Genomic DNA, 12798 nt, shown 5'->3' on the forward strand with positions numbered 1-12798 from the left:
GTCTGCATAACATGACCAGTGGAGCATTGTGTGATTGGCTAAATGTTGGTTAGATTTTAGCCAGAATTGCTTATCCTTATCCTTATCCTTGGGATGTTTAATCAAATTTATTATAAATATTATTAATATATTACTGGGGGCTGCATGGTTGGTGTAATGGTTAGCGCTCTTGCCTTTGCAGCAAGAAGACCAACGGCCTTTCTGCATGGAGTTTGCATGTTCTCCCTGCGTGTGCGTGGGTTTTCTCCGGGTTCTCCGGCTTCCTCCCACAGTCCAAAAACATGCAATGTGGGGATTAGGTAAATTGGACACCCTAAATTGACCATAGGAGTGAGTGTGAGAGTGAATGGTTGTTTGTCTCTGTCTGTGTGTGGCCCTGCGATGGACTGGCGAACTGTCCAGGGTGTACCCCACCTATCGCCCGATGTAGCTGAGATTGGCACAGCACCCCCGGCGACCCTCTGGTGGAGGATAAAGCAGTAGATGATGACTGATGACTTAATTCACATGGATGATTGAAGTAATTGTCGATTTTTATTTTTTCAGTGTACATGAGTTTACTTTCACCTACTCCTGCAGTCTTTTATGATTTCTCATAAAACGTGTTATAATTGAAAGGAACACAGTGAAGAGCAGTGTAGGGCTTTTATTCTTTTTGAAGGAAGTGACTTTGAAGTCAAATTTTTGTTTTATTTATTTATTTCAATCCCAACTTCCTCTGTTGTTGTGGGAATGAGACATGCACGTCAGATCACTGTCTGGTGATTGAATAACAATAATCTCTGAAAATTAGTGGGAAAAAACAAAACAACAACTATATAGGTAAAGTGGCCCTTTAATTTTAAACCAATACATAAGAATAAATGCAATTTATCCCAATAAAACGTGCACACGATGGTTGCTTCTTTGATCTTCAAAGGAAACCATTTGTGAAAAATATGGCTGTCGTAAATTGTGGTAGTTGTTGATTGGCAACCAACGATTTCGATGTGGGGGATCGTGTGAGTAGTATCTGGCAACCCTGATTCATAGCCACAGCCGAGCACTCTACCGCTGCTCGCTCAGCTGAAACACCGCAGAAGGTCTCCCTGTGGTAGCCGGTTAGCATCATGACCAACGTTGTGGATACCAAGCTATACGACATTCTCGGTGTTTCGCCGTCTGCCTCTGAAAATGAACTAAAGAAGGTGCGTTACATGTTCATAAGCAAAGTAAATTGCGTTAATGTAAGAAGAGAATACAAGAAAAAGAAGAGAAATATTCAGTAATGTGTGGCCTAGAAACAAGCTAATCGACGCCGATCAGCTGCTGCTTGCGAGTTCGCCATCCTAGCCACTAAGCTAAGTTAGGTAACGGGGAAGTACTTGTAGTGGCTCGGTGTTTTAAAAACACAATGGCGATTCACATTAATAATACTGGATTAAATGTTGTTTATCAGTTAACTTGTTTCTATGAAGGTAGATTCGACATGATGTAGTTAGCTATCTTTAAACGTAGATAAAATCATCCTGACCACGAGTGTGTTAGCATACCGGCTACTCGACGATACCCTCCAGGAAATAGCCGGCGACGAGCCAGGCAGTATCGAAGCGACAACATTTGTCGCAGCACAACAGCCCGTATTGCTCAATGTGTCTGCTTAAGTAAACACGTGATCCACACATTGATAAGACGGCAGTTTATGCTAACCTTTCATATTACGCTTATAAACGCAGGTTATCCCCCGTTGTCAGTCAGTCACGAATTGTTTATAATCCACACTGCGTTCCTTTCTAAACACGACCTTTAGCTACTACCCGATGTCGTACTTTATATACCTAAGTCGATCAAACTATTTGGGAAATGAAATGCAAACATAGATTATTTTAACTATACAGTTGTTTACTACCAAAAAACACTGGATGGTAACGAGGCAAACCCAATAATCCGAGTTTCTCGCCCCTTGTAATAATCGTCATGAATCGATTATTAATTGATAATGTGAATTCACATTTTTGTTCGCAGAAACGAAATAATTGTTGCCAAATGCACTCAAAAGTATATTTGACGAAGTACATTTTTATGTCTGCTGTAACTAGTAGTTACTTTCGATACATCAAGCCTTTTTATAATGAAGCTATATAATAGAAATAAATGTTAATTTGGAGAATATGAAATATAGTTCCAAACTTAAATTGCTATTAATTGTAATGGTGCACACTTCGATTTGACCACAACATCCTTAAATTAATATAACACATTTTTTCATTGGTCAAAAATTAACATGGGCAGTGCTATACTACAATTACAGTGTTTGTAGTTCCATGACACTTCTTCAAGACTGTATTTATTAAATGTTTAAAATTCTGTAACTGTTTGTATTATTTGATATTACAAAACCACTATAGTATATAAGACAGAGAAAAAAAAACTCCAAAATATATCAACCAAAACAAATTGGTACCATATATATATTAGCCATTAGCTACCCTGATATGTTAAGATCACTCAACCTTTACTCATTCTCTACACCTTGTTAATGAATGTTACAGGTCATAGGGCTGCAATGTATAATCATTTATTAATTGTCAACTAATTTTATAATCGATTAATCAGTTTGTGTTTTTCTTATAATTACAAGTTATCTGATTTTTCAGCATTTTAAGTGAACATTTTCCAGTTTCTTAATATTAGTATAAATTAATATCAATAAATATTAACAAAAATAATTGAAAGGTTTGATAAACACTGGTCAGCCTTTAATGGACCAAATGATAACTTGATCAATCAAGAAAATAATTCACAGATTAGTCAATTATAAAAATAGTTGTTAGTTGCAGCTCTATTACTGCACTAAGACTTTAGCAGGTGATCATTACAAATAGTAGGTAGAACACTCTGTCATGACTGAGTGTCTGAGATGTCAAAAGCAGCAATGCACTTGCGGGTGTCCTGATGTTTTTGACAGCAGGCTCACTTGTCAAGCTTGTGGCTAGTAAGGACACTTAAAAGAGATGGTGATTAGCTACAAGAGTTATTCAACAAATATGTCAGCTGAATACGGGCTGCTCACCTCATCATTGATCATATTTATTTTGGTTTTATTGCAGGCCTACCGCAAACTGGCCAAAGAATACCACCCTGACAAGAACCCAGAAGCTGGAGACAAGGTATGATGCACCAAAGCATGTCATGGAAATTTCAGCTGCACCATAGTGAACATCATGACCAAAAGATAGATGCAGCTCAGTTGCCGAACAGCTGGGATCAGGAAATATGCCAAGTTGGGTTTTTCCATAATCACACACCCACCTCTTTGAGAATTAGCACAAAGCACAGATGAGTACACAGAATATCAAATAAATTCTCCCCAGGGAGAACTTGAGTCATTTGTTGATATGTACTGCTCTGTGTCTTTATTTTTTTTTTGGATGTTGCAAATGTGACACTGTGGGATATCTATTTAATTTATAATATTTCCACTGGTTTTAGACCAGTGGAAATTTGGCCATTTGTGACAATTTCAATTTATGTATGTACTTGACTGAGGTATATGCTCAGACTCTCAGCTAATAAATAAATAAATTAGATATTTAAACATACTGAATAACATTTTTTTATGGATTGAACCAATTTAGACAATGTATAAAGACATAGCTAATCTTTGTACTGACTAATGGTTATTATGAATTTACGTGTAATTTAACGGATTAATTGCTGGTTCCTGCTAGCATAACATACCTAGAGTGGAGGGGCACATGGGAGACATGCTACGAGCTAGGCTGTCCAACTTCTTGATGCACATCAATTCTGGTGAAATATAGACTTTTGAACATTTAACTTTTCTATTGCAAATCAGCCAGAGCAGGTCTGTCTCTGTATGAAACGTGTGCTGCCTGTGTGGGAGTTGTGTGACAGGCAGTGGTATTTAGCCCCACCCCCTGCACCAACAGTCTCTGACAGAGACGCACACAGAGACAAATGGCTTAATCTGTCCAGTACCATTAGCAACAAGGTTGAAGTAAGCACTTTTTGATTCCGCTGTATTTCAAAATTGAGTGCTGGGGCCTGTTTAGTGCTGGGTTTTGGTACCCATCTCATAGCTATTATTTATATGTGTGTGTGTGTGTTTGTGTGTATATATACATATATATATATATATATATATATAAGTTTGGCCAATTATAACACATGAATGTTTGTAACAAACCTTACTTTCTACAGTGCTCAATATCTTCTATTTCATCAATTGGATCAATAGAAAGGTTGATTGAAAGAGGGACCAAACAAAAAATTATAAAATGGCAACCACTGTTCACTTCCTTACCTCCATGGTGTTGGTATTTTCTTTTTTGAAAAAGAGTATTTTGTTTGTTACAGTTCAAACAGGTTACACCAGTGGTTCCCAAACTTTTTCTGTTGGGCCCCCCTTTGGAGGGAGAAATTTCCTGGGGGCCCCACGACATTTCTGCTTTAGCTTGTGAGAAAGCAATTTTCAAATAAAAATATGAAATGTGCAATTCTAACTATAATAGCGTCATTTTTTTTTTGGATAACAAAGAATACTTAACAAATATCAATCATTTGCTGTGCAATTCATTTATTTTGTTTTAACAATACAAATGCTGTCCCCTGCCAATGTTTTGAGACAACACAGAGGTCTTTGGTGGCATTTTCTGGTCTTGGGTTTTGGTCGTCGTGAATCATTGTTCCGTTCGGCTGACGTTGGCTTGTTGTTAGTTGCACAGTTTTCTTTTTGCCCCTCAGAAACTTCTCTATTATCCAAACCTTGTCACCAGTGTAGGTTTTGTTGTGGTACGTCACTTAAATGAGTCCAGCTTACAGCGAGACCAAAGGTTCCGCCTGCTAAACTTTAGGACTTTTAAAAAAACAGAACTTGGGCCCCGGGGGTGGGGGGTCGTGGAGACCCTTTTTTTGCCCCCCAGTTTGAAAAAGGCTGGGTTACACAAAGGTGGCAAAAAATCCTACCGAGCAGAACCACAAAAAATGGAAATGGTGTTAATCGTCCCTTTCAGCATGTTCACTCTGCTTCCATAATCTTGGGGTATACCCTTTAATTTTGTGAATTGTATCTCAGCACTGTTACACTTTTCTGATCTTTTTTTCAATATTATTTTCCAGTTTAAAGAGATCAGCTTTGCATATGAAGTACTGACAAACCCAGAAAAGAAGGAGCTGTATGACCGCTATGGAGAACAGGGTTTGCGGGAGGGCGGAGGTGGAGGGCCTGGCATGGACGACATCTTCTCCCATATTTTTGGTGGAGGATTGTTTGGTTTCATGGGCGGACAGGGCAGAGGACGTAACGGAGGCAGGAGGAGAGGGGAGGATATGGTTCACCCTCTAAAGTAAGTTGTTCACTTTCATGAACACTGTCCTTCAGTGGCTGATTTCAATTATCAACGCACACCTCATGACTCTTTTTTGTCACACAGAGTTTCTCTTGAAGACCTCTACAATGGCAAAACCACCAAACTGCAGCTTAGTAAGAACGTGCTCTGTGCTGCCTGTAGTGGGTGAGTCAACTTTTAATATTTTGGTGAAATTGTTTAAAAACCTGCACATTTATCTGAAGTTCTTATTTATTAGGGGTAGACCAATCATTGGCCTGGCCAGTATTAGGTATTTTGCCAATTATTGGTATCACTGTTTTATTTTACCACGGATGTAATTACAAAGTGTGCTACTGTGGCTCCGCTGCCACCGTCTTTTCCTCTGGGCCATTTCTTCAACTGACAGCAGCTGACAACAACATGGAGTCTCTTACTGCTCATTAGTATCTGTCATTAAACCCGAACCCTTGTGAAGAATAAAAGGGCTGTACCATTATTTCTCACACTTGGCTCATAAGTGACAATTATTGATATTTCATGTGTTAAGTTTAAGTGTTGGTGAACATTAAAGTAGGGGATGGCGATACTTCTGCGCACGTGTTGTATATCACGGACCCTAGTATACTCTTGCGTCAGGTTCCTGTAGTATCCCTCTTCATCATCGGGTGGCAGTACAAGTCTTGACACAGGGCATAGGACATATTCCTACCAATGAAGAGGATAAAGGCACCGGTCCACATGAGTGGAGAGCTTCATTGTGCAACCGTGGCAACGAGAAGGATGCTTGTAGAGGACGAGCTCTCGAGCGAGGAAGAACTTCTGTTGTCCAAATGTTTTTTTTCTGCTTGATGAATGGGGTTTATACTCCAGTGGAGTGGACATTTAGTAGTGCGCACATGCACTGTCTTTGCACACGGTTCCATAATCTGGGCCGCACACACCGGTGTGACGCAAGCCACATCATGTGCATGGTGCGTGTTGGGCATACCAGGGCCTTTAAACAGACCCCACTGTAAACATATCAGTGTCTAATTGCCCATAATTTCCTGAACAAAGGATGTGTTTAAAAAAGCAACCGGTAAGAATTATTACAAAATAATTCTTAATATTGCTACATGAATACACCCCTAATCATTTGATATCGAGATATATCACAATATATGGCTTATCAATATTATCTTAGCAAACACTCTTGAGGTGTTCTCAAAAGGAGAATGACGATACACTGTAAATCTCATCTATAGTTTATGGTCTGTATTACATGATCTTAAAATACAGTTATTACCTTTCAATTCAGAAAATACCTGGTTTATTTAATGAAGGATATTTACATGTGTTAGAAATAATGAAATTGTCTATAAATATGGTAAAATTCCACCGAAACACAAATAATTAGGCTTAACATTAAAAGCGTTACTAAGTCACCTTTTTAAAGTATTACTTTGTAAAAAATTATGTTTTGTTTTTTTAAACTTTTTATATATAATATCGGGTGTATTTTACTAATTCTTCCAATGCGATGGACTGGCGAACTGTCCAGGGTGTGTGTGTGTCCCGCGACCCTCTGGTGGAGGATAAAGTGGCAGATGATGGATAGATGGTATTACAATTCTGAGGCTTTGTTTGTTTTCTAGTCAGGGGGGAAAGGCAGGAGCAGTGCAGAAGTGTGTGGCGTGTAGAGGACGAGGCATGAGAATCATGATCAGACAGCTGGCCCCTGGAATGGTCCAACAGATGCAGTCAGTCTGCACAGACTGCAATGGAGAAGGTAATATGTCCGCAACACTCACAGGTTTAAAAAGAAAATGCACAGTAATGAGCACTGAGAAATTAACTTACCCGTGTCTGTATGTGGTCACGTGCAGGCGAGGTGATAAACGAGAAGGACCGCTGCAGAAAGTGTGAGGGTCATAAGGTGTGCAAGGAGACCAAGCTTCTGGAGGTGCACGTGGACAAGGGCATGAAACACGGACAGAAGATCACATTCAGTGGTGAAGCTGACCAAGCACCGGGTGTTGAACCAGGAGATATAGTCCTGGTGCTGCAAGAGAAAGAACATGAGGTAGTCGAACTGTATGCTCTCTCAAATGTCAACAGTTAACTCACTGTATGTACTGTACTGTATGTTTTAATTTTAATAATTTAAGTTTTGATTTTCTTTAATAAGGAATTTCGCCGTGAGGGCAGTGACCTTCACATGGTCCAGCGCATCGGCCTGGTTGAGGCTCTTTGTGGCTTTCAGATGACTGTCACACACCTGGACGGACGTCAGTTGCTTGTCAAATACCCACCTGGCAAGGTCATCGAGCCAGGTAAACACGTCTTCATACAGTATTCTTTGGTTTCAGCAGAGTTTTGGAGTCTATATTATACGATAACATACTGTATTTATAGCTTAGTAGTTAAGGCCTCGTGTTACATAAGCTTCAGATTGCATGAACACATCTTAACTGCGTGTTTGTGTGTGTCAGGTTGTATTCGAGTGGTGAAGGGAGAGGGAATGCCTCAGTACAGAAATCCTTTTGAGAAAGGAGACCTTTACGTCAAGTTTGACGTCCAGTTCCCTGAAAACAACTGGATCAGCCCTGAAAAACTCAACGTGAGTCACAATCATTAAATGTCCCGACTGCCACTATTTTAACTTCAGTAAAGCTTATAGAGTAATAATAATGTTTTATTTCTATCTTTCAGGAACTGGAGTGCCTGCTGCCCGCTCGGGCTGAGACTCCAGTCATTGCGGCTGACGCAGAGGAGGTGGACCTGACCGATTATGACAGGAGTCAAGGGTCAGGAGCCGGAGCCAGGAGAGAGGCCTACAATGATAGTTCTGATGAGGAAGGTGGCCATCACGGCCCGGGGGTGCAGTGTGCACACCAATAGACAGAAGCATAAACACACGAACAGCCCTCGAGTCTCATCGCTAATACCATTCAAGACTTGATGCTCATACATGCACACCTCTCTCCTTCTCATGATCCCAATGAGGAGGAGAGATCCACACATCCATACACATGTATAACGACCCTCCTCAGTTCCACGGTGCCCATAAGTTAGAGAGATGCTGGAGGTGTGATGACCATTTCTTTTTTGTGTGTATGGACAGTATGGTCTCATTCTCAGAGGTTCATTGAATGAACTTGAGCCGGACCCCTCCCCATTTTCATCCTAGGCTTTTTACCTTCCACTGTGGGAAACACCAGTCTAGTGTATAAAATGCAAATATTGTTGATTATCTTGTATAAGGTGTAGTTTAGTCTCTCAAACACAAACGCATGCCGCTTCTCGTCGAACAATCTTGCACATGTTAGATCCAGGGTTCAGACACCAGAGAGTGTTGACACCCACCACCTGTTTTATTAAATGTCAGTGTGTCACTGCTATCAGAGTGTCCTGCTGTCATAAGAGCCTGATCTGATTACAGTCCGAAAAGCATTTTAAACCCCACCTCATCCCTCAACATCAAGTCACAGATTTTGAAAATGGGGGACTTGCTGGTTCCGTTCAGTCCGCTGTTGTTGCATTGCTAGAATATTAAAGCCTTGAGTACAGCACCTGTCAACGAGGTGCCATTATCGTTTCTTAGTTTGGATATTGTTTGCTTGTTTTTTTTGTTGTCGTCGTTGTCGTTGGTTTGAATGTCAGTGTGTCCATGACCACAGAACTTGAAGCTAACTATACTCTTCAATTAAGCTGAGGACACACTTGTGTATTTTGTACTTGGGCTGCACAATATTAGGAAAAGCTGCAATATGCAATAACATTGAATATTGCAATAATGATGGGTTGCGATAAATAAATACTAAAAGTATATGGTGTTATTGTCTTTCTGCCAACAGACTTGCACAGTGAGTAGCTTATACAGACACTGAAAAGAGGAAAAAAATGCATTCTGTCTGTTTCAAAAACATGCTTACAGCATAAAGGGGATTTAAGTTGTCTCAGCAACTACAGTGAGAAGAAGAAAACAAACATTATCTACCTTTATGAGCAGTTCTTGACCAGACAAAAGTAGCACGAGGAACATTCTACATTTATCACAGGTCAAGCACTTTGTATATATCTTTTGCGATATTTATATTGCGTGTTATCGCACATTTTCGATGTATTGTGCAGCCCTGCTTCTACATGTGTTATGCAGTGGCTCAGTGTGGAAGCTGTGGTGAAATGTCCTGGTTCATTGGGCTGAAACTCCCAGCTTTGTTTTTGGACTGCATTGTGAATGGACAATATTTAGGCTCAATTAAAGGAGGAGGGGAAACATGAATGTATATTTGCGCAGAATCACCCAGGTAGATGGTATTTTTTTCTTTCTGCACACCAGACTCCATAGATCCTCCTCTCATGCTGAGAAACCACTGGGCCAACACCAAACCCCCTCTGTATTTCATTTCACTCTTTCTCTCCATTGTAGATTTGTTAGCGTTAAACATTTTAAAATATTCTCATCCCCGATATACGTGTAAATAAATACAGCCCCAGTCCATAGGTGCTTTTATAGAAAAAGTCTACAGTGGTGTCCGCCCCTCACATTATTTCTCAGTCATAAAGTCGGTCATTAACAATATATTATGTTCCTAAAAAAGGAGTAAGAGGAACCTCTGTAGACTTTTTAACCTGCACCTGTGTGACTTTTATTTAAATTAGGCCACAGGGGATTCATATGTACACAAGTAAAATTTGGTCATTGATAAATGATGTTACTGTTGATGCTTATGTTTGTCAAGATGATAATTAAACTGTATAATAAACAGTCACAACAAGTCTGCTCACATCTGTTCATCTCTTTCATATACACACACACACAAGAACAGGACGCTCGCCACGGATGCTGACCTACAGCTTAACACATCACCAAGTGGCTTCCTAAACATTCTATATGGGACCCACTCTTTAAAGATGGCCGACCATTGTGACCCAAATGGTTTTGGTCTTTGTATTTATAAAGAGCTTTTCTAGCCTCCATTCACACGCTGCCGACACAGACATGTAGACCCGTGGAGCCCGGAATCAGACCCACGACCTTCGAGCTCTAACACCGAGCTACTGTCATAAGACTGGGGTAAATCGAGACATGAGCATCCTTTTGATTAATGTAGCAACTCATTTTCAACTAATTTCTGTAACTCCTCATCATTTTCAACTGTCCAAGAGATTAAGTTAGAATGTCAGAGGTGATGTGTGACTAAAGGACAGCGCAGGGAAAGTCTACAAGACGGTAGTGAGAGCTGCTATGACGTTTACTTTGGAGACAGTGGCACCAGTGCTGGAGGTGGAGGAGACAGAACTGAAGATGCTGGGAGTGACCAGGACGGACAGAATTAGAAAAGAGCATATTCCAGGGACAGTTCAGGTGGAACAGTTTGGAGATAAAGTGAGAGAGTCAAGGTTGAGATGGTTTGGTCACACGCAGAGGACGGATAGTGATTATAGTGGACAGATGATGTTGACGATGGAGCAGGAGGAAGAGAGGAAGACCACAGAGAAGGTTCATGGATGTTGTGAAGGAGGACTTGAGGATGATGGGTGAAACAGAAACGGAGGACAAGATGGAGGCAGATGATCTGTTGTGATGACCCTTAAAGGAAAGCGCTGAATGAAGATTTAAAACGTATTATACACTAACACTTATACAATTTGAACTAAAAAGGTTGGGGAAATTCTGCAAATTTGTCTCCAAAACAATCTCCCATCTGTGGGTCCCAATCCAATCTTTGGGAATCACTGGCTTAGAATATTTAAAATCTAACCATAAACCTGTTGCAGTCTTTTTGAACAACACTAACCACTATGACGGGTATAGAAGCAAGTAATGTGTACAGTATTATCCATCAATCCATTTTCTACAGCTTTGTCCTGCACATGAGAGTCGCAGGGGGCGCTGTGCCAATCTCAGCTGACAAAGGGCGATAGGCGGGGAGACGGATCACCAGTCCATAACAGTTCCACATAAAGAGACAAACAACCATTCACTCTCACATCTACAGTCAATTTACAGTGTCCAATTGACCTAATTGGACACTATGTTTTTGGACTGGGAACCCGGCGAAAACCTGTGCACACATGGGGAGGACATGCAAACTTCATGCAGAAAGGCGAAATATGTGGCGAACCGTGAGCACTACAGCTGGGCCTTCACCTCAGCCATCATTGCCGAGAAAATAAATAATCGTGGAAAAAGAAAGCAACAGTATGATGAATTGAAAGTGTTAAACAACTGCAATTCTTTAATTAAAGATGACAAGGATGTAAACAAATAGACCATAACATCAATAACATTCCCCACAACAAGATACATTCTCAATATCAACTTCATAAAACTGGAGACCATTATGGCTACATAGATGATATTAAATAAACATACTCCATGCAAACATAGCCAAAATCTGGAAATATAAACACTGAGGCTCATTTCATCACCATGGACAGTGCTATGAAATCACAGCGCACAACAAACCATACACACATTGAGAAATACATTCATGAGCATCCTCAAACTACAATACAATTTCAAATGCACAAGTTGGTAATACAAATACTATTTTTTTTTAAGATATAATGAAGTGCGGTGCGCCCGGCCCCTGCGGGATCCGACCTCAGCCGGTGTTGTGCCGAAAAGAGACTGCCCCCCACGGGAACAGTAGTAATATAAAACTCTTTATTGCAAGGAGTGATGTTGACCAAATTCACTGTCCATGCATAATGCAAAGGCAATCCATTACAGTTCTACATATGCTGCATTATTGTATAATTATACTGTAAAATGGGCAAGTTATCCAAAAAGTTACTTAAAGGCGACATAGACCGGAAGCTCCAATTAATGCTGCGTTTGTGTGTGTGTACCTGCGTCATTACCTCGTTTATGAAACCCTAAAGTGTCAGAACAAACAGTTCAGCCACTGCTGAGAAAATAGGGTTTTATTGTTTTCCTGCACTTACTGATTTCTCACTATGTGTTATGTGGTTGCTAGGGTTACAGGACATTTCTATTGCACAGTAAAAAAAAAAAAAATAAATAAAAATTCTCTCAGTGCTGCGTGTTCCCGTTGGGGGCAGTCGTTTTTCGGCACAACACCGGCGACTGGTGAGAGGACCCACGAGGGGATCCTAACGCACATTCTCAGTTTTTGGTATGTGTATGTGTTATTTTTCCAAGTCCCCAGCACTTTAAAAACAAAGTGACGCCCTTGAGGTGGCTTACAACATAGGCATACCTTAAAGTACATGAAAACGAAATCCATTCGTTGGTCTTCCCTTAGTTTGTCGTAGTTTGTCCTTTGACTTGAGCTCCAACAGAAGTCCTTTCTCTATGGACATCAGTACCAAAGCTCCCAGGCGATCCTGTCCAGTACTGCGAGTAAGACTGTTGGTGGTCAGTCAGCTCCTTAAGTGTCAGAAAGTGCAGCAGGTGTGATGGGCTCCTTGCCTCAAAGTTTGTACATGACTGTCAGGTCAATCTTGAGCCTGG

At 40.5% G+C, this 12798-nt stretch overlaps 1 protein-coding gene across 1 annotated transcript; it reads left to right on the plus strand.

Annotated features, from left to right (window-relative positions):
* Positions 1-1004: 1004 nt before the first annotated feature.
* Positions 1005-10093, plus strand: dnaja2b (DnaJ heat shock protein family (Hsp40) member A2b). The gene is made up of 9 exons (XM_058646050.1): positions 1005-1187; positions 3090-3149; positions 5122-5348; positions 5436-5516; positions 6968-7101; positions 7199-7395; positions 7501-7645; positions 7805-7932; positions 8025-10093. The coding sequence occupies exons 1-9, from the start codon at positions 1110-1112 to the stop codon at positions 8211-8213; spliced, it is 1239 nt and encodes a 412-aa protein (XP_058502033.1). The 5' UTR covers positions 1005-1109; the 3' UTR covers positions 8214-10093.
* Positions 10094-12798: the final 2705 nt, after the last annotated feature.

The sequence above is a fragment of the Solea solea genome, chromosome 12, assembly GCF_958295425.1.
Source record: "Solea solea chromosome 12, fSolSol10.1, whole genome shotgun sequence".
Lineage (NCBI taxonomy): Eukaryota > Metazoa > Chordata > Actinopteri > Pleuronectiformes > Soleidae > Solea > Solea solea.

Coding starts and splice junctions, on each gene's coding strand:
- dnaja2b (XM_058646050.1), top strand. CDS start 1,110: ATGACCAACGTTGTGGATACCAAGCTATACGACATTCTCGGTGTTTCG. Junction 5,517..6,967: donor CTCTGTGCTGCCTGTAGTGG/GTGAGTCAACTT, acceptor TTTGTTTTCTAG/TCAGGGGGGAAAGGCAGGAG. Junction 7,396..7,500: donor TGCAAGAGAAAGAACATGAG/GTAGTCGAACTG, acceptor TTCTTTAATAAG/GAATTTCGCCGTGAGGGCAG.